The sequence below is a fragment of the Chelonia mydas genome, chromosome 28 (assembly GCF_015237465.2).
Source record: "Chelonia mydas isolate rCheMyd1 chromosome 28, rCheMyd1.pri.v2, whole genome shotgun sequence".
Classification (NCBI taxonomy): Eukaryota; Metazoa; Chordata; order Testudines; family Cheloniidae; genus Chelonia; species Chelonia mydas.
The window spans coordinates 6,363,580-6,384,129 of record NC_051268.2 but is presented as its reverse complement, the minus strand read 5'-3'; the positions used below and the strand labels follow the sequence as shown (position 1 = coordinate 6,384,129).

The 20,550-nt window shown below is 58.9% G+C and overlaps 2 protein-coding genes and 1 pseudogene across 4 annotated transcripts in view; 2 read left to right on the top strand and 1 right to left on the bottom strand.

Moving 5' to 3' along the window:
* Positions 1-20,550, top strand: part of LOC102934537 — a 1,094,240-nt pseudogene that overhangs the window by 403,319 nt on the left and 670,371 nt on the right.
* The window catches only part of LOC102933291 (zinc finger protein OZF), a 1,218,290-nt gene that overhangs the window by 681,378 nt on the left and 516,362 nt on the right, over positions 1-20,550 (bottom strand). The window lies entirely within an intron of this gene.
* Positions 587-19,305, top strand: FIS1 (fission, mitochondrial 1). Its single transcript, XM_037887564.2, has 5 exons — positions 587-780; positions 16,982-17,114; positions 17,451-17,527; positions 18,205-18,310; positions 18,712-19,305. The coding sequence occupies exons 1-5, from the start codon at positions 736-738 to the stop codon at positions 18,807-18,809; spliced, it is 459 nt and encodes a 152-aa protein (XP_037743492.1). The 5' UTR covers positions 587-735; the 3' UTR covers positions 18,810-19,305.

Here is a 20,550-nt window from a genome sequence, read left to right as displayed (position 1 = left end):
TCCCCTGCCGGGGGCCGCGCGGGGCGAGGGCTGCCCCCCATGGCCTGCCAAGCCGGAGTGTGCACAGCCTGCGCCCCACAGCCAGACCCACAGCTGGCAGGAGCCCTGTGTTGCCATGGGAACGGGATGCTGGGCACGCCCCCAAAGGGGGGGTTCTGTGTTGCCATGGGAACGGAATGCTGGGCGTGCCCCCAAAGGGGGGGGCAGTGTTGCCATGGGAACGGGATGCTGGGCTCGCCCCCAAAGGGGGGGCCTGTGTTGCCATGGGAACGGGATGCTGGGCACGCCCCCAAGGGGGGGCAGTGTTGCCATGGGAACGGCATGCTGGGCGCGCCCCAAAAGGGGGGGCCTGTGTTGCCATGGGAACGGGATGCTGGGCTCGCCCCCAAAGGGGGTGGTGTCCCTGTGGGAGCGTCCCGTTCCCATGGTAACTAAGGGGGCGTGCCCAGCATCTCCCCACGCTCACGTCACGTCGGCGCCGCGCGGGCGCCATGGTAACAGGCACCGCCCGGGGGGCGTGTCCTCCCGGGCCGGGATGGTGGCCGCCTTGGCCCAAAGCACCCTTCCCTTTCCCGCTCCGCAGCCGGGGCCGGAGCCGCCCGGAGCGGCACGGCGCATGCGCCCGAGCGGTGGGCGGGGCGGGCGCAGAGCAGGGGCGGGTTTCCGGTTCCGGGGCGAGCAGCAGGTCCAGGTCCAGGTCCGAGGCGGCGGCTGCGTCCGGGGGGCGGGGGCGCGATGGAGTCGGTGCTGAGCGAGGTGGTGGCGGTGGAGGATCTGCTGGTGAGAGGCCCCGCCCCCCCAGACCCCCCCATCGCCGCCCCCCCCGGCCTCCCCCCGCCCGGGCCCCGCCCCCATGACCCCCCCCCGGTCTCCCCCTCCCTGGGCCCCGCCCCCCCATTGCCCCATGACCCTCCATCGCCCCCTCGTTCTCCCCCCCCGGGCCCCGCCCTGGGCGTCGCCCCCATCCCCCGCCCGGGCCCCCCCCGGCCTCCTCCTCCCTGGGCCCCACCCCATGACCCCCCCCCCGGTCTCCCCCTCCCTGGGCCCCGCCCCCCCATTGCCCCATGACCCCCCATCGTCCCCTCATTCTCCCCCCCCCCGGGCCCTGCCCCCCTTCATCTCCCCGGCCCCGCCCCCAGACCCCCCCCATCACCCCCGAGGCCCCCACTCCCTGGGCCCCGCCTCCCGGCCCTCCCAGGGCCCTGCCCCCCCATCTGCCCCCCTGCGGCATCCTTCTGCCACCTGCCCTCCCATCGCCCGCCACCCGGGATCCCCCTTCCCCAGGCCCCGCTCCCTGGCCCTGCATCCCCCTTCCCTGGGCCCCACCCCCACCATCTTTACCCAGGACCTCCCCTTCTCCGGCCCTCCCTGTCCAGCCCAACTCCCTGGATCCCCTACCCAGGGGTCCCTCCCCTGAGCCTTCAGTTCATGCCCCTTCCCCTGAGCCCATCCCATGGTCCTGTCCCCTGAATCCCCCTGCCCTGGGGCCGCCCCCTCCAGCTCTCCCTCCCAGCGCCCGCCCCCTCCCTTCTGAGGCTTCTGCTCCCCCAGGTCCCACTGATGGTCGGCTCCGCCCCCCGTATCCCGGCCCTGAGTCTCTCCCTGCTGGGTCCCCCCACCCCACCGTGCCCTGGGGCTGTCCTCGGGGCCTCTCCTCCCTGAGACCATCCCCGGCTCCCCTTGAATAACCTGCCCCACTCCCCTTCCGGTCCCATTGTACCCCGCTCCGCCCCCCTCACTTCTCTCGGCACTGATGGAGCGGGTGCCTGTGTGTTTGGGTTTTACTGTTTTTCTCCCCAGCGGGCGTCTCGGGCTCCTGGGCTGGAGGGGGCGCTTCCTACGAGCAAAACTCTGTGTCGTTCTTCCTTTGATGCTGTGACCCCCCCCGTCCCCCTTATACACCCTGCTGTAAGCCAGGTGCCTCCAAGAGAGTGTGTGCGTGTGGAGGGGGAAGGGTTGGCTGGGGATCATGCCCCCATGGTGGGATGCGGTAAGCTATGCAAAGGGCCTGCCCGGGGACTTGTGCGGCAAGGCCGTGGGCAGGGCTGCTCTGGGGTGGGGATCGGGAAATCCAAGCCCTGGGCAGAGCTCTGGGGCTTTGCGTTCTCTTCCCCGGCCGTCAGCGCGAGCGACGTGGAAGGGCCCCCGCCCCGCGTGAGAGGGCTGCCCGCACAAAGCAACAAGCCACCCCTGCGTGGTGTTGTTGGGGCTTGGCTGACATGGGGTGAAATGGGCAGCCTTAACCCCCTCCCCCGCCAAAAAGTGGCCACCAGTGTTTTCAATTAGGCTGATTAACAATTGGAACAAGCTTGTGTATTCAGACGCAGACTGGCTGCCTTGCTGGAAGAGATCCAGTGACTGAACATCTGAACGGCCCCATTGGGTCAGACCAGAGGTCCATCTAGCCCAGCATCCTGTCTCTGACAGTGGCCAGTGCCAGGTGCCCCAGGGGGAATGAACAGAACAGGGCAATGATCGAATGATCCATCCGCTGTCATCCACTCCCAGCCTCTGGCAGTCGGGAGCTTGGGGACACTCACAGCATGGGGTTGCCTCGCTGACCCTCTTGGCTAGTAGCCATCGATGGACCTATCCTCCAGGAACTTATCTAATTCTTTTTGTGAACCCAGTTACAATTTTGGCCTTAGGCAAGCAATACTCAGTTTCTCTCCCTCTCGAGGGACCATGCCAGCAAAGTTGCTGCCCTGTTGAAAATGAGGATTACTGGGGTTTTCTATTAGATCTGGAGTTATTCCTTGTCGGTCTAGATGACGCAGGCTCTTTCCATCTACTTTAGGGGTTTGTTCTGCTGGCCAAGACCCTAGAAGACTTTGGTAGTGTCTCTGGTGCTTTCTTCCTCTTTGGGGTCAAAACTCTGGTTAGAGGAGGCGCTTTGGTTGTGGGATTTTTAAATACTATTTGGGGGCGGGTTAATTCATCTGTTTCAGGGATGGTGGTTAATTTTGGGGGAGGTTTTGTTTGTTTCACTTGACTGGGAGTTAATTGAGTAGAAAGACGTGCCAAGCCAAGCGTCATTCTTTTGGCTGAGAGGTAGGTCTTCCTGTGTTTCCTAAAGGCGCTCAGACTCTGAACTCTCCTGATTTCTGCAGGAAGATTGTTCCGTAGCTGGATCCCCTCTCCAGAGAATGCTTCGTCCCCAGCTCTCGTGCGGTTCCCTCCAGGGCTTGGGGATCTGCGTTGCCCCAGAGAGGCGCAGCTGTCGTGGTGGTTCATGGCTCAAAACTCGGTCTTGGGGCTTGCTTTGAAGATCGTGTCAAAGGCCTTACGCTGGCGTTGGTAGCTGACTGGGACCCAGTGGGAAGAACTGAGCGTAAATCCAAAGGGACCATAGGTCATCTAGTCCAGTGTTCCTCAACGATCGGTCTGTGGACTGGCACTGGTCCCTGAGATTTTCCTGATACAGTGTAGGAAGGCAGCAAGCTATCAAATAGGTCGAGACACACTGCTCTAGTTGCATCTGAAGAAGTGGGTTTTTTACCCCACAAAAGCTTATGCCCAAATAAATCTGTTAGTCTTTAAGGTGCCACCGGACTCCTTGTTGCTCTAGTCTGACTTCCTGTCTTGCTTGTGGCCTGCTCATGAGTCAATTAAGCAGTAATTAACTCCGCTGTAGATGGGATGGCTCTGTTTGTGGCCTTCTTTGTGAGCTGGAGGAGGCTGGGAAATGCTGATTTCCTGACTAGGGCTTCTGTGGTTTTGCGAAGATGTTTGTGGAGGCCACAGTGAAGGGAGAGCAGTGCTGCGGGTTTCGTAACCGCAGCTGGGACCGTCTTCTAGGGTGGTGTCTAGTATTTTGATTATTGAAGCTGGCTAATTCCCAGGTTCCAAGGCCAGAAGGGATCATCGGGAAACCTCTTGTGTAACACAGGCCCGAATGATGAATGCCTGTTTGAACGAGAGCGGACATTTCAGAAAAACATTCCATTTGGATTTCAAAATCGCCAGCGATGGAGAATCTACCACACCTGTTGGGAAGTGGTTCTGGTTGTTTGGTGCTTTATTTCTAGTCTGAATTCGTCATCAGAACGGCCGCACTGGGTCAGACCAAAGGTCCCTCTAGCCCAGTGTCCTGTCTTCCGACAGTGGCCGATGCCAGGTGCCCCAGAAGGGATGAAGAGAACAGGTCATCGTCAAGTGATCCATCCCCTGTCACCCATTCCCAACTGTTGGATCTTGTTAGACCTTTGTCTGCTGGGCTAAAAAGCCGACGATTGGACTGGTTCCCATGTAAGTACTTATCGATGGGAAGCGTGCAGACCTAGTAGACAAAAGTCTAAGATGATCCAGCAGCTGGAAGTTGAAGCTGGAGCAATTCAAACTGGGAAGAAGGTGTGAAATTTTACCAGCGAGGAGGAATTCACCATTGGGAAAAGTTCCCAAGGGCTGTGGTGGATTCTTAAATTAAGGCGACATCCCTGCTCTAGTTCAACTTGGAATTAATTCAGGGCATCCGATGACCTGTTACACAGGAGGTCTGACTAGATGATCGCAATGGTGCCTTCTGCCCTTAGACTCTCTGAAGAAGAGTCTTCGATTATCAAATTTCTGTTCCCATGTAGGTGGTTACAGATCAAGTCACCCGTTAACCTTCTCTTTGAGCTGCTGGAGGCATGCTTCTTCTAACCCTTTAGTCGTTCTCATGGCTATTCTTTGAACCTCCTCCAGTTTATCCAAATCCTTCTGGAATGGAGGACCCTGCACGTGGGTTCAGGATTCCAGTAATGGTTGCAAATATGAGGGAATCATAGAATGGTAGGACTGGAAGGGACCTCGAGAAGTCATCTAGTCCCATCCCCTGCGCTCAAGGCAGGGCTAAGTATTATCTAGACTATCCCTGAGAGGTGTTTGTCCAGCCTGCTCTGAAAAATCCCCAATGATGGAGATTCCACAACCTCCCTAGGCAATTTATTCCCGTGCTTAACCAGCCTGACGGGAAGTTTTTCCTAACGTCCAACCTAAACCGCCCTTGCTGCAATTTAAGCCCATTGCTTCTTGTCCTGTCCTTAGGGGTTAAGGAGAACAATTCTTCTCCCTCCTCCTTGTAACCACCTTTTATGTCCTTGAAAACTGTTCTCCTGTCCCCTCTCCGTCTTCTCTTCTCCAGACTAAACAAAACCAGTGTTTTCAATCTTTCCTCCTAGGTCATGTTTTCTAGACCTTGAATCGTTTTTCTTGCTCTTCTCTGGACTTCCTCCAAGTTGTCTCACCTCTTTCCTGAAATGTGGCGCCCAGAACTGGACACAATCCTCCAGTTGAGGCCTAATCCGTGCAGAATATCACTTCCCTTCCGCCCGCGACTGGTGCCGTCTGCTTTGCGCTGCCGAGCGAAATGGGTGGAAACCCGTTGGCGTCGTTCCAGCGACACACGGCCATTCTCTCTGCCGCGTGGGAAGGAGCTGTGTGGCCCGGCTGGAGAGCAGGTTCAGATGTCTCTGGCCCCCGCTGGATTAGCAGTCTAAGCGCTGGGTGAATAGTGATCGCTGAGCGAGGATTCATCCCAGCTGTGTGGGTCTGCTGGGTTGGGAGATGTCGCATTTCCTCCCTGCAGCGTCTCTCAGGTCCCTGAGGCTGGGGCTGCGTTTGCACGGGGGGCGGGCGGGGGAGTCGGTGAGGCAGGGCAGCGCCTTATCCCAGCGTCCGGGTGGGGCTGTGAATGCACTGAGCCCGAGCGGCCGTATGGGACCGGGACGTCCCACGCCAAGCTGGGACCGGATCGTGTGAGCCTCGGTCGGCCCCGTTCACCGGTCGTCAGACCTCTCTCCTCCCTCTCTCGAGAAGTCTAACGGCGTGTCTCGTGGGCTGACGGGAGGAGGAAGCATATGCCGAGCTTGCAGCGCCGACGCCGTAAAGGAGCAGTTCCCTGAGCGTCAGGATGCCTCAGTTCTCCATGCAGCCTGGTAAGGCGCCTTGAGGGGCTGTGTGCCTCACCATCTTGATTGTATTGATCCTCCCTGTGAGGCAGGACAGCACTGTTTTCCCTGCTATAGAGATGGGGAAACTGAGGCACGGTGCTTCACTGACTTGCCCAAGGATTCCCCCTTGTTCTCTCCCACCCCCCGCGCCAGTGAGCGCCATGGGGCGGTTATCTGTGTGCATTGGGATTAGCTGTGGAGCATAGACGGAGCTTTTGGGCCCAGTGATCCTGGGGCCAGCTCAGCGCTGCCAGAAACCTTATTTCAAACTGCGAAGGAAACACCGTTCTTCCTTTTGCCCGTTGAACTGGGCAGCCCGGGGGCTGGCGCGCGCCTGGGAGCGCGAGTGAAGCCGTCGTCCGTGCCAAGGGACTCTGGAGTAAACAATCGAAAGGAGCAAAGGGCTCATTGTTTGGGGGCTGGTAGCGGGTTACGGGCTCCGAGCCAGTGGCCTTGTCGAGTCTAGAAAGCCTTCGGGGCGGGGGAGGGGAATTCTGCTGGCAAAGCTGACCCACTGCCTATTGTGGTGGCACAAATGGGGGGCGTGATACAGAGGGCTGCGGGGCTCATAAGACACCCAACTTTACTCCTCCTTGGGCTCCGGGCTCTTTCCCTCCGTGAGCTCAGGGTATAACACCCATTCCCTGTGGACTCAGGGGTCTGCGGGGTCTTTTACAAGCGAAAGAACCTTACACGGTAATACCCTTAACCTCGATTTATTAACAGTCCCCAAAACAGAATATACCCGCTAAGCATAGAAAGCTGAATTTTTCCTGCTGGCCGGTCAGGATCAGGTCATCCGGGGACTCCAGCTTCTGCTCGGTATCATTGGCAGACGGTTGAGGTCTGGCAGCTCTGATCTTGGGACTGTCCCCTGCAGTTGGTTCCCAAGAATTTCCTTTTGGACCCGTTTATACAGTGAAACTTGAGTCTTGCTTAGCTGTGTCCTGACCCAGGGTTTCTCAGACGGGTCCGCAGATCCCTGGGCGTGCGTGAGTGTACTCCAGGGGGTCCGCGAGTCATGTCCGGGGCTGCTGATCAACTCCGCCCCCTCCCTCCCCGTGTCTCCTGCACCCCGCGGAACAGCTGTTCGCTTGGGGCGGGAAGGGTCAGGGATGGGGTGGTGCCTTGGGGAAAGGGGTAGAACAAGGGCAGGGCCAGGGGCTGAGCAAAGGGCTCCTCAAAAATTTTAAAATCAAAATGGGGGTCCTCGGATTGCTAAAATTTGAGAACCGCTGCCTTAACCCATCATTTTACTAAACTATTACTAAACTATTCTCTAACCAATCCCAACGTAGTATAAAACAATTCTTTAACCAATCATACCCCACCACCTTCGCTGATTTACACGTAGCAAAATTAGTTATGTCACGGATACAAACAATCGAAGAACCAGACAGAAACCAGACAGATAAACAACCGAGATGTGGGGACCAGGAAGACAAAACAATAGACGTATAGATTTCACAATCACAACTTGTCGATAAGCGATTTTTTTTAAACTAGAACAAAGAAACGAGTTATTTGCAAGGTTAAAGCAGGTCACACACACACACACGGCACAAACTTAAGTTCAAAAAGTTAGAGAAGCTTCTATAATAAGCAAGTTATTATGTCCTTTAGGGCCAATTCTAGGAATCGCTGCCCTTCAGTGTCCTGATAGCATAGGGCAGCGTTTCTCAAACTGGGAGTTGCAAGGCTATTGTGGGGGGGGGGTCATGCGATCACCAAAAATACTGCTACGGGGAGGGGGATACTGCAGTTTGAGACCTGTGTGGATAAAAATCAATGATTTTTTTTAATCAGATTTTTTTTTATTTAAATCGGATTTTTTTGATAAAATGCTTTTTGGGGAAAAAACCGTATCTAAAGATAGCTTTAAATAAAATACATTATAGCTGAAGGATATCTCCTATTGGAATAGGGATTACAAATTCTAATTCTGTAGTGTGAGACAATATATCCATGTAATGTTTAAGAAAAGTTTTGTAAATGAGTTCCTATAGTTCATGGATTAGGGACCCAATCTTATGGGGTTCCAGGGGCTTCTGTATAGATTATTTAGGTTAATCTTTCTATCGACCCAATGAGACTCAGTGCTCCGTCTAGAAGATACCCTCAGAGATGCTTAGTTTTGCAGTTCGCAAACTGTGGATTTGTGTCCCCAGAGATAACATGCTTGTTAACAGCACAAATGTTTTAAAATCAATAAATAACTAATATAGAGAGGTGAGAAATAACAGACCTCAACCCTGTTGTCCCTCTGCAAATTTGTGCACACGGGGTCAATCCCTTAACCTCTCTAAAAGTGCAAAGTTTCCAAAAGTTCAATGAATAGAAGATGGTTGGGGGCGGAATAGATCTGGACAAGGAGAAGAAGTCTGGAGATAAATGTGAGAAGGGAGGGACAGGCAGTAGAAACAAGAGAGACACTGTTTGAGCAGGGTATTCCAGAAGTCTTGAGGTCTTTCTGAGTGTAGCCTTCATTGATTTGAGATCTACCGTACCATTCTCTCACTAGAAGGGAAAACCTATAATGGGAGCAGGCCGAAAAAGAGACCCAGTTTGGGTCCCATCTCTCTCTGAGTTGTGAAGAATATGCATTAAGGTTATAACAACCAACAAGAATGCACTTTTATGTAGAAATCCATGATTAAATCGAATCTTCCTGACCAGTGATTTAAATCAAATCCATCCTGTTTGAGACCCCTTGGTATAAAGGTACTCATTTTTCTTTAACAGGCATTTTTATTCCCTTCCCTGAGCGTTCAAGCTGTGATGGGATTCGGGCTTGTGCATGTCTCCTCTTTGTGGGTGTGGGGGAAGCCACCAGCCAATTCTTTCGTCTGCCATGGCTTGTCTGATGCCTGCAGACGCTCTTTGGTTGGGGAGAAGATCTCCCCTCTTGTGGTAAACGAGCGTTTCACGCTCGGTAATGCGTCTCCCCTGGCTGTGTGGCTTTACGGTCTCAGCCAACATTTTTATAGTCCCAGAGCAAACATTTAAATGCTGCCTTTTGCCATGGGGGACGGATGTGGTAAGCAGGATGAATGCATGCAGCATCCTGCAGGCATTCTGTAAAGTCTAAACGCATTCTTATCACTCTAATATCTCTTGATAACACTAACCACATTTCTAGCTTTTTCACGGTGCCGTTGTCCTATTTCCAGAAGAGCCAACCAAGGCCGAGTCTGATCTTCTATCTCTTCATGACTCTAAATGCCTCGGTCAGGTCCCTATCTCCTAGCGTCAGGGTCATAGCTTGGCAGCGTCACATAGGAAAAGGCACCCAGAATATCGGCCGTTCTTACAGGGTCGGGGGCTCTGTCTTGGGAAGCAGGGACTTTGCAAAGGGCGTGGGGATCGTAGTGGATAATCAGCTGGAGATGAGCTCCCCGTGCGGCGCTGTGGCCAAAAGGGTGAATGTGGTCCCAGGATGCGTAAAACGGGGGAATCTCACGTCGGAGCAGGGAGGTGATTTGGGACTCCTGTGTCCAGTTCTGGGGCCCGCAGTTCCAGAAGGATCTGTTGGAGAGGGGCCAGAGGAGAGCCTCGGGAAGGATGGAGGGATTGGAGAACTGGCCTGAGAGCGGGAGACTCCGGGAGATCAAGCCGTGGAGCTTACCCGATGGGTTGAGGGGTGACTTGAGTCCAGTTTAGGTGAATTTGATAGCAGGCTCTTCCATCTAGCAAGCAAAGGGCCATGGAGATCCAGTGAAGCTGCAGAAAGTCAGACGAGAAATCGGATGCTGGTTTTTTCCCGGCGAGGGGAGTTACCCATTGGAATGCCTGCCCAAGGGCTGCGGAAGATTTCCCGTGTCTAAGTCACAGCTGGATGGCTTTCTGAAAGAGCAGATCCGGTTCATTTGGGACACAGGAGGGCAGCCGGGGCTGTGATCAGAGGGCCCTGCTCCTCTGAATCCATGCAGTGTCTTCTCTTTGCCGAATTTTGTGTTCTCCGTGCGGGTATGAGCTCCTGTGAAAGGCCAGCAGGGGGCCCCAGAGGCCCTTGCCAGGAGCGCGGCCGGGACGAGACGGTCTGTGTCGGGGAGTCCAGTCCCTGCTCTTGCAGCCAGCCGTGAAAGCGTCCGGTTCCATCGTCACACAAGTTAGGTCCTTGATCCTTTGAAAGCTGCTTCTCCTTTGCAGCCCTCCTTGATCATCCCCCGTTTATTCTTGGGCCAACATTGTCCTTTAGCTTCAGTGGCTTTTCCCTCCCCTCCCTGGGGGTCCCCCCCCACCGATTGTATGTAGACCAGAGGTGGGCAAACTATGGCCCGCGGGCCACATCCGTCCCGCGGGACCCTCCTGCCTGGCCTTTGAGCTCCCGGCTATGGAGGCTCCCCCCCAGCCCCTCCCCTGCTGTCCCCTCTCCCCCGGAGCCTCAGCTCGCCGCATTGCCAGCACTCTGGGCGGCGTGGCTGGCTCCGGGTGGTGTGGCTGCCAGTCCTGCTGCTCTGAGCGGCATGGTAAGGGGGCTGGGGCTAGGGCTGGGGGGTTGGATAAGGGGCAGGAGGTCCCAGGGGGCGGTCAGGGGACAGGGAACGGGGGGGTTGGATAGGGGCTGGGAGTCTGGGGGCACCTGTCAGGGAGCGGGGGTGTGGAAAGGGGTTGGGGCAGTCAGGGGACAGGGAGCCGGGGGGTGGGCGGGGGTGGGGGTTGGATGGGGCGGAGGTTCAGGTGGGCGGTCAGGGGACGGGGAACAGGGCGGGTTGGATAGGTGTGGGAGTCCCAGGGGGCGGGGGTGTAGATACAGGTCGGGGCAGTCAAGGAACAAGGAGCAGAAGGGGTTGGATAGGGGGTGGAGTCCTGGGGGTGGGCCTGTCAGGGGGTGGGGATTGTGGTCAGAGCAGTCAGGGGATGGGGAGTGGCGTCCTGGGGGGGCGGGGGGGGGGAGACGGTTAGGGGACTAGGAGCAGGGGGGGCAGTCAGGGCGTGGGAAGTGGGAGGGGGCAGATAGGGGGCAGGGCCCAGGCTGTTTTGGGGGGGGCACAGTCTTCCCTACCCGGCCCTTCATGCGGTTTTGGAACCCCTATGTGGCCCTCGGACCAAAAAGTTTGCCCACCCCTGATGTAGACGGAGCAACCAGCCTTCCTCTCAAGCTGCATGTTGCCAGGCTTGGCCCTGCTCTTCCGTTCTCCTCCCGTGAGCCTGGCTCCCCGTTCCCCTGCTCAGCCAGCAGCCCCTCTCTGCCCCAGTCCTCTTTGGATTCCCCTCCCTGGAACGGGGGGCGACCAGAACTGGACACCAGGTGAGGTCTGGCTGGCACCCCGCAGCCCTGGCTCCCTGCTGGCCCTGGGCTCCGAGCCTCGCGCGTCCTCGCACGGCTGCTGCGGCACAAACGCTGGCCCTCGTGCAATGCTGTGATCGCTGGTGTAACCGCCCAGTGCACAATGGTACACCGCTCCCCTCCACCCCGATCTGGGCTGCCTTCCAGTCCCTGGCCCATTGTGGTTTAACTGGCCTTTACCCCCTGGGAACGAGGCTGTAATGAACCCTTCATGTGCTCTGTTGTGGCTGGGGCTTGGAGACTCGCAAGGGACCGTCAGATCGTCTGGATGGACCTTGCCACTATCCCGGGCCTTGAAATTTTACCCACTTCCTCCGGATGGAGCCCAGTAACCGGCTTCTCTTCCTGAAAGCCGGCCAGCCCAGCTCCGGACATGCTAAGAGACGGAGAATCTACCATGACGCTTGCTTAGTCACCGACTTTGTGGGATGGTTTGTTAAAATAATCCCTGGAGCTTCACAAAGGTCGGGATTCTTCTCTCCGTTTTCCAGACGGGGGAAACTGAGGCACAGCAGGGGACGTGGTCACCCAACAGCGCTGGGAATAGATCCCAGGTGTCTGGCGTCCCGGTGCTCCGTCTGCTAGGCCACGCTGCCCGCCTGGGAGAATGGCGGGCGGGTCGTGGGTGGCCAGCGGGAAAGCTGCGAGCGGGCGGCCCAGCAGCGCTCGCCGTGTTAGCCTTGTTTGCAATTTCCCAGCTCCTGCGTGGTTGTGTTGCAACCCTGGGGTGTTGAAACAAAGTAATCCAGGTTTAATTTCCTCCATGGTGGTGGTGGGGTGGGGGCCGGAAGCCTACAATGAAAAGAGCATTTCATAGCCCTCGTCTGACTTCCTTGACTGGCCGGGCCCCGCCTCTCCGCTCTGTTTATCAAACGCAGCTTTAGGGCTGGGGGGGGAGGGTGTCAGGCCCGGCTTGGCTCGCCTGGCGTGCGCACGTGGCTGGTGGCATGTTCAGATTTGCCGGATCTCGCTTGGCAATAGCGGGGCGCGTGCGTGATCGTGAAGACGGCCTTCCAAATGCGGCCCCGGCGGCGCCTCCCCCAGTCACGCTGAGGGTGGGGAACAGGGAAGCCGAGCGGGGAAATCCCCCCTCTCCCCCCATTAATCTCCGTGGGGCGGAAGGCTGTAGGGTTAATTGTTTATTTAGCCGCGGGGATGGGAAGAGGGCGCGGGGGGCAGAGACATGAAGGCAGGGGGAGATTTTAGAGGTGTCGCAGAGGTTTCAGGCCGGAAGGCCCCGTTAGATCGTCTAGACTGACCTCCTGGGTAGCCCAGGCCAGACCAAACATTTCTGTCCTCGGGAGACTCGATTGTTGTGCGCCGCAGACGGAGTGCGGGAGAGACCGGGACAGGGAATTGAGAAGGCGAGACGTGCCCGGGGGATCCAGCAGGCGGCCCGCTCGCCGCGCCACAGAGGAAAGCGGGGGGAAAAAAACCCCAGCGTCCCTGCCAATCTGACCTGGGGGAAATTCCCTGCTGAGCCCCGATCTGGTGGTGGGCTGGACCCCGAACTTATGAGCAAAAACCAGGCAGCTAGAAAGAGGCTTTGCTGACCCACCCTGTGCAGTGGCCCATCTCCAGTCGTGGTAGATCCTAGATGGTTCAGAGGAAGGCAACTCCAACCCCTACAGCACCCAGCTGTGCATGGGAGAGGGGAAATCCTTCCTTCCTGACCCCTGCAGGTGACCCCCTGAAGCATGAGATTGGGTTAGAGCTGTTGTCTTAATACGGAGCTACAAGGACAGTGCTGGCGATGGCCTGTGAAGGAAGGGGAGTCCCAAGGCCCGAAGTGACTGTCTAGCCCGGGCCCTCCCGGAGTGGGGAATTGCCGTAGTTCGGGGCGGAAGTGGATTCATGCATGGGCAGGTTCTAGCCCTTGAGTTCTGCAGAGGCCCCAGTCTTGGGGCCCGTGTCCCTGAAGCGTTAGCCCAGGGGATTGGCACCACGAGGCGAGCGGCTGCACTCGACTTCCCGTGCCCTCTCTGGGGCTGTGCCACGCCTTGTCTGTTGCTAGGACTTCGAGGGGCGTATCCCGTGATTCTTCTTACCAAGGCGAGCTGAGCCACTCCTTGATCTCTTCCCTGGGAATTGTGGGAAGGCGTTGGAGGGCTATCCGCTAACGCTGCAGTGAAGTGTCCCATGGCGGGGGCTGGCTATGGTTCGAGGGAGCTACAGAGCTCAAGGGCTAGAACCTGCCTGTGCATGAATCCACTTCCACCCCGAACCACTGCAATTCCCCACTCCGGGAGGGCCTGGGCTAGACATACACTTCAGGCCTTGGGACTCTACCGGGGTCTGCCCCCGCTGGCCGCTGGTCCCATTCAAAGCAAGCTCCCTGTATTCATAGATCCCAAGTGCCCCACAGATAATCACCCATCTGCTCTCTGGCTGTACCGCTGCCCTGAATTCCTGCTCGAGCGGATCCGAGGGAAAAGCCGCCCATCAGGATGGAAAATCTGCCCGGAGATGCGGAATCCCCCACAGAGGTTAATTCCCCTTGCTGGGGAAAAATTCAGACCTAGTTTTGTCCAGCTTCCAGCCGTTGGGTCGCGTTTGGCCTTTGTCCACTAGCCTGAAGAGTCCATTATCAAACCTTGACGTAGGGCCTTGTAGACTGGGATCGAGTGACCCCTAAACCTCCTCTCTGCTAAGCTGAACTGATCGAGCTCGCACCTTAAGGGGTGTTTTCAAACCTTTGATCATTCTTGTGGCTCTTCTCGGACCCCTCTCTTTGCCCATCCCTGACAGGCGTTTGTCTAAACCCCCAATGATGGGGGTTTCCATGTTAGTTTCTTAAAATTTGGCAACGTCTTTAGTCGCCGTTTTTTCATGCCGCTGAGCTCCCAGCCTGCCAGGTCCTCCCAGTCTCGTCTTCTGCATCTCTTGCTTTTTCTTTCTGATTGATTATTTGTGCTCTTGTCCCCGTCTCGGGAAGATTGAGCAGCGGGCCGGGGGTTCACTGATAAAGCCCGTTGCTGTGGGTCAGAGGAAAGCGTTCGGGGTCTATAATTCTTGTTCAGTGGCTCAGATATCGCTCGTGCCTGATGGATAGATGAGGTTAAATAAAGGTATCGTGTCAGGATCAGATATTTGTTCCCAGGAAGTTGACCTTTTGCTTTGCGTATTCACCTCCACCCAGATTTGCGTGGTTGACCCAGAGCCCGCTATCTTTGAGTCTTTCTGTCATGTTGAGCTCCGTCGATCTTACTCAATAAATCTGGCACCTTCTTCTCCCCCCGACGGTGCCGAAGGAGGAAGTGCTCGGAACGGGACGTGCCACGCGTTAATTTTTGGTGACGGGCCATCTCAGTGGTTTCTGCTCCTCTGTAAATACGGACCTTCGTTGGCCTTGGCCCGAATATCGGGCCGGTCAGCAAAACAAACGCACGTCGCTCCGTTTAGGACAGACCCGTTGAACAACTCACTCCGCCATACCTGGTTTGCAGACACTTTAGGCATCATTCCAGCATAGGTTCGTAGTGCTTAATACCATCACGCAGGAGTATTAACGAGCAGCAAGCGATTCGTGGGGGAAGGGTTTCAAATGCTCCTTCACGAGGCGTGTTTTGAATGACGCTGATAGAATCGCAGGACTGGAAGGAGCCTCGAGAGGTCGTCTAGTCCAGTCCCCTGCACTTAAGGCAGGACTAGGTGTTATCGAGACAATCCCTGACAGGGGTTTGTCTGACCTGCTCTTAAAACTCCCCAATGATGGAGATTCCAGAGCCTCCCTCGGCCATTTATTCCAGTGCGTCACCACCCTGACGGGAAGTTTTTCCTTATGTCCAATCTAAACCACCCTTGCTGCAATGTAAGCCCATTGCTTCTTGTCCTATCCTCAGAGGTTAAGAAGAACAATTTTTCTCCCTCCTCCTTGTAACCACCTTTTACGTACTTGAAAACTGTGATCGTGTCCCCCCTCAGTCTTCTCTTCTCCAGACTAGACAAACCCAGTGTTTTCACTCTTCCCTCCTAGGTCGTGTTTTCTAGACCTTTCGTCATTTTTGTTGCTCTGCTCTGGACTCTCTCCAATCTGTCCCCATCTTTCCTGAAACGTGGCACCCAGAACTGGACGCAATCCTCCGGCTGAGGCCTGAGTAGAGCGGAAGAATGACTTCTTGTCTCTTGCTTACAACGCTCCTGCTAATACGTCCCAGAAGGGTGTTCGCTTCTTTTGCAACAGCGTTACACTGTTGATTCATATTTAGTGTGTGATCCACTCTGACCCCCAGCCCCTTTCCGCAGGGCTCCTTCCGAGGCCGTCATTGCCCATTGTGTGCGTGTGCAACGGATTGTTCCTTCCCAAGTGGAGAACTTTGCATTTGTCCCTATTGAATTTCATCCTGTTTACTTCTGGGCAAGCCGGCAAAATGGTCTGATCATTCTGAATTTTAATCCTATCCCCCGAAGCACTTGCAACCTGCAGGGCGTGAATACCAGGCACTTAGCCTGCAGGCGTGCCCGCAAGACACACAGGAGCGTTTGAAGGCCCGTGAGGTGCCAGCGGGAGGGAGGTGTGGGAGGAGGCTGGTATCCTGGGCCGAGCGGGGGTGGGTTTTGGGGGCAGGGGTGGCCTAGCCGGCCGTCCTGCCTCAACACCAAGAGCTCGAGGCTCGGCCGCGCCCGGTGCAGTAGCTGAATGTGTGGTTTGGCTCAGGTGAAATGCGACATCGGAGACCCGTAACTGGAGGGAGCTTGTTCCTCTTGGAGCCAGGCCGAGTCCAGGAGGGAGACAGGCTCCGGGGCAGAAATGCTCCCGGTTAGGGATCTGTGCTGCCCCTTTCCCAGCCTGGAGCCACCAGGGTCCTGTCCCCGGCTCGGGGAGGGGAGCGGGGGCTCATGGTTAGAGCAGGGGTGGGGGGAGAGCTAGGAAGCTTGGGGTCTGTCTCCGTCTTGGGGAGGGGAGCGGGGTCTAGTAGTGAGAGCAGGGGGCGCTGGGAGCCAGGACTCCTGGGTTCTATGCCACTGGCAGGGTGCTGAGGATGCAGCATACGGCCAGCGCCCACAAACTGAGCCTGTCCCCGGTAACTGGAGAGATACAAGGTGCCAGGCTGAGCCAACTCGCCCAGGGGTGCCCCCTTCTCGTCTGGATGGTGACTCTCAGGGCTGGGGGGCCCTTGGGCCACCAGGGAGTTGGGGGACCGAGGCTGGGCGCGAACGCACCCAGCACTGGGGAGGGATGCCTGGCCCCATGGGACCAGCCCAGCCCCATCCTGCTGCCGGAATAGCCCTGCTGGAAAAGGGCCGAGTCCCCGGGGCAAGGGGCACTTTGCGCCGGGTGCGGTTAAGGGAGGCGCCAGCTACCCCTTGGGGTGCGCCAGGGTGGGCGGCAGGGGCCAGGGAAGGGTCGGCAGCAGGAGCCAGTGGTCAAGGCAGGGCAGACTAGGGGCTAGAGCAGGGGCACTGGGGAGCCAGGACTCCTGGGTTCTCTCCCCAGCTAGACCCCGCTCCCCTCCCGGCGCTGGGGAGAGAACCCAGGCGTCCTGGCTCCTAGGCTTCCCCCTGCTCTAACCACTAGAGCCCACTCCCCTGCCAGAGCCGGGGAGAGAACCCAGGAGTCCTGAACCTGAGCAGGGGAAGTGTGTGTGTGTGTGTGTGTGTGTGTGTCTCCTGTGTGCACCTGGGGGTGGGGGGTGACAGGCCCTGCCCTGCCATCTCGCCCTGCCCGCTCCCTGGCCCTGTGTGTGGCCCCATGCCGGTCCCGGCGGGCAGGGGCTGCCAGGGCCGCCCGCGGTCTCACCCCGCCGTCTCCCCGCAGCGGTTCGAGAAGAAGTACCGGGCGGAGCTGAGCGGCGGGGCGGTCTCCAAGGGGACGCAGTTCGAGTACGCCTGGTGCTTGGTGCGCAGCAAATACACCGAGGACATCAAAAAGGGCATCGCGCTGCTGGAGGGTGAGTGACGCCCAGGCCCCGCTCCCGGCTGGGGTCCCCCCCCGGAGCCGGGCAGCTCTGCCCAGCCAGTCCCGCTGAGCCAGACGCCCGGCGAAGGCATGCCCGCTCCTCTGGGAACCAGGCAGCCAGCCGGGCAGAGTGGTCCTGGGGTTAGGGCAGGGTAAGGCACGGTCCAGGCTGGCCAGGGCTACTGTAGGCCCCACCTTGGTTCTGGCTGTCTGCCTGGTTCCCCGCCCCGCGACGCCAGTCCCCGGCCCTGCTGCGTTGCCCTGAATTGGGGGCGGGGGTGCTGGAGCCAGAGCCCCCCGGTGACCCCGTCTCCACTCTGCCCTCTAGAGCTGGTGCCCAAAGGGTGCAAGGAGGAGCAGCGGGACTATGTTTTCTACCTGGCCGTGGGCAATTACCGGCTGAAGGTGAGTGTGTGTGTGTGTGTGGGGGGGGGAGGCGTGGCTGCCCCTCTGGGCATGGCGGGGGGGGAGGGTGTCCTCAAGGTACCAAGGTGCATGGGGGGGGGCTGTGACCGGGGGTGTTTGTGTCGGGAAGTTGGGCTGGGCGCTGGATGGGACTGGCTCGAGGGGCGCAGGGAGTTGGTTATATGGGGGGGGGGCGGAGAGGGTGCCCTCAAAGATCAGGGCCAGGCTGGGGGGCGAGGGCCAGCTCACCCCCAACCGTGCCCCGTTTTCCCCCCTCCATGTCAGCCGAGGGATGCGGGGGTGGGGGGCAGGGAGCAGATTGGGGGGCAGACCCATGCCAGAAGGGAAGCCAGGGTACCCCCCCGCGCCGTATCCCGGCCTCATCGCAGGGCGGCTCGTCGGCCTGCGTAAACCCCGGCTGAACTGTCCGGGGCCGGGTTTACGGACTCTGCCAGCACAGCTCAGAAACCCCGAGGTGCTGACAGGCGCGATAAGAGCGGGGCCCCGGCTGGGGGGGGTGGATTCCAGGAAAGATGGGGGGCGGGTATGGGGGGGGGCAGAGCAGGGAGCGGACACCCAGGGTGGGAGGAGGCGGGGAGGGATCGAGGGGCCCGGCTGTTGGGTGGGGGGGGCCGGGGGGTGGTACCGTGGGTGCTGACCGCCCCCCTGCCCCCCAGGAGTACGAGCAGGCCCTGAAGTACATCCGGGGGCTGCTGAAGACGGAGCCCAAGAACACGCAGGCGCTGGAGTTGGAAAAGCTCATCGACAAGGCCATGCAGAAAGGTCAGCCCCCCCGCGCCCCCCCATCCCGTCCTAGGCTCGCCCCGGGGGCGGGGGGGGAGCGGGAGCGGGCAGCCTGGGCTCAGCCCTCTTCCCGCCTGACCCCGAAATCCAGGCTCTGGGTCGCCCTCTCGGCCCTGCCCACGATTACTCTGCCCCCCCCGGCCTTCTTCCCAGCACTTCCCTCCCTCCCAGCATGCATTGCAGGCCCCCCCCCGCCTTGCTCGCTGTCCACCGCTGAGGCGTGGTGGGCGAGCCGGCTGGATTTTCCCAGCATGCACCGGGGTGAACCCGCGTAGGCTGAGGACGGAAGGCCCAGAGGGGGGAGGCGGGGATATGTGGGCGGGGCCTTGCGTGCTGAGGGCCCCCCCCCCCCACGGCTAAGCCCCGTCTTCTCTCCGCAGACGGCCTGGTTGGCATGGCGATCGTTGGCGGCATGGCATTGGGCGTGGCCGGCCTGGCCGGCCTCATCGGATTGGCCATCTCCAAGTCGAAATCCTAACCCTCTGGTGCATCCTGGGAGTCCCCTCGTCCCCCCACTCCCGCCAGCTCCGCTCGAAGTCACGAATCTTCCCCCTCCGGGGCAATTCCTCCCTGCCCTGGGGTCCCGCTCTGGGGAGAGGGGGGCAGCTTGGCTCACCAGTGCCACGGGGGCTCGGCCACCTGGGGAGAGGGGCCGGGGGCGGGCTCCCCCTTTCCCCGGCAGCGGGGAGGTGGCTGCGGGGGGGAGCGGGGTGAAGCCCAGAGCGGAGATGCCTGTCTGCTCCCGCCGGGTGCCAGGGCAGGGTCCGAAGTCCGGCCGCCCACCTCCTCCGTTTCAGGCCCCGCTGCCCCGGGCTTCCTGCCCCTCGCCCCGCTTCGTGCTGGGCAGGAAGGCAGGGGCCGGCCCCGCCGGAGGCTGCAGGCTTCGCCGGCCGCGCACCAGGGCAGATCGCACTTCCCTGTCCCTGCTCTAACCGCTGCCTTCGCAATGTAAATAAAGGTTGTTTATGATTTGACCCGTAGGGGGACCTCGGCTTTGACCCCTCCCGGCTGGCTCCGCGCGAGCGGGTGGGGGGAATTGCTGGCTGGAAGAGTGGGCACCATAACCCCCCACCCCGGCAGGAGCTGGAGGGGTTGGGAGTCTCCAGCGGGGTCATCAGAGTCCTTGGAAAGCTGGCTGTGCCCCTCTCAGGCTGCAGCCACGAGGCCACGGGCGATGGGCCCTTTCCGCCCATCCCCTCCAGCCAGCCCTTCTCACCTGCCAGAGCTCATTTCCCATCTAATAAACCACTCTGGTGATAAGCGGCTGTCCTTGAATTCTGGCCAGGACCAGTAAAAGCGTGGGCATGGCCCATAGCAATTCAGCTGCCGGCAGCGTAAACAGCTGGGCCCCTTCACACGGCAGGCGGGTCACTCACGCAGGCCGGGCCATTGCGTTTTGTTCCTGCCCCTGCTACAGCGGCTGATGCTGGGGAGCGGGGAGCAGGCAGCCGCCCTGTGTGGTAGATGGTTTGTGGTCCAGCCTTTGCTGTTCAGTAGAATGTTATCCCAGAGGGGTCTGGCTTCGTCCGGGGATTGGGCTGAGATGGGAAGCCGGGGGGGGGACCTTTGCCTGTGCTCTTCTTCCCCCCTGCCCCCATACTTGGCCAGTGGCCAAGGGTCTCCTCGGCTGCGAAGTCAGCGGAATGGAGTGTTCTGATTTCTCCCCTTCTGGAGATAACAACCTTCTACTGCCGCCAGTTCCCGGAGCTCGTCCTTGGAGGCAGGCTGGGGTGGAGTCTAGACTTCAAACCCTGCTGCTAGTGTATCACGTGGGGGGGGGTTAGTTTCGGCCCTTGGAATTTAGTTCCCCCTTGTGTAAAGGGTGAGGAGTTTGACACAAAAGAACTCCGTTAAAAAAGATGTTCACGGCGCAAGGTCAAGCAGCCGAGAGTCAGAGTCTGGAAACGCCCTCTTTACGCTCTCCCCACCCCCAATGCATCCGGGCACCCCCGGGAAGGTTGTACATCCAGGAACCAGCCAGGCGGCTCGAGCCTGGGCAGCGGTGACTCTGCAATAGAGCGTGGGCTCATGGGGGGATAAGCCGCTGGCCAGGAGCTCCCAGGGCCACGCTGTGGCCTATGGGGCTAGATCGATCCTGGGCTGCATGGATGGGGGCGGGGGATCTGGGGTGGAAGAGTCGGGCCGGCCGGGGCTAAAATGCTCCGGAGCATTCAAACATCTCCAAGAGCGCCCGGGGCTGGCAGCTCCTCTCCAGGATT

Coding starts and splice junctions, on each gene's coding strand:
- FIS1 (XM_037887564.2), top strand. CDS start 736: ATGGAGTCGGTGCTGAGCGAGGTGGTGGCGGTGGAGGATCTGCTG. Junction 781..16,981: donor TGGCGGTGGAGGATCTGCTG/GTGAGAGGCCCC, acceptor GTCTCCCCGCAG/CGGTTCGAGAAGAAGTACCG. Junction 17,115..17,450: donor GGGCATCGCGCTGCTGGAGG/GTGAGTGACGCC, acceptor TCTGCCCTCTAG/AGCTGGTGCCCAAAGGGTGC.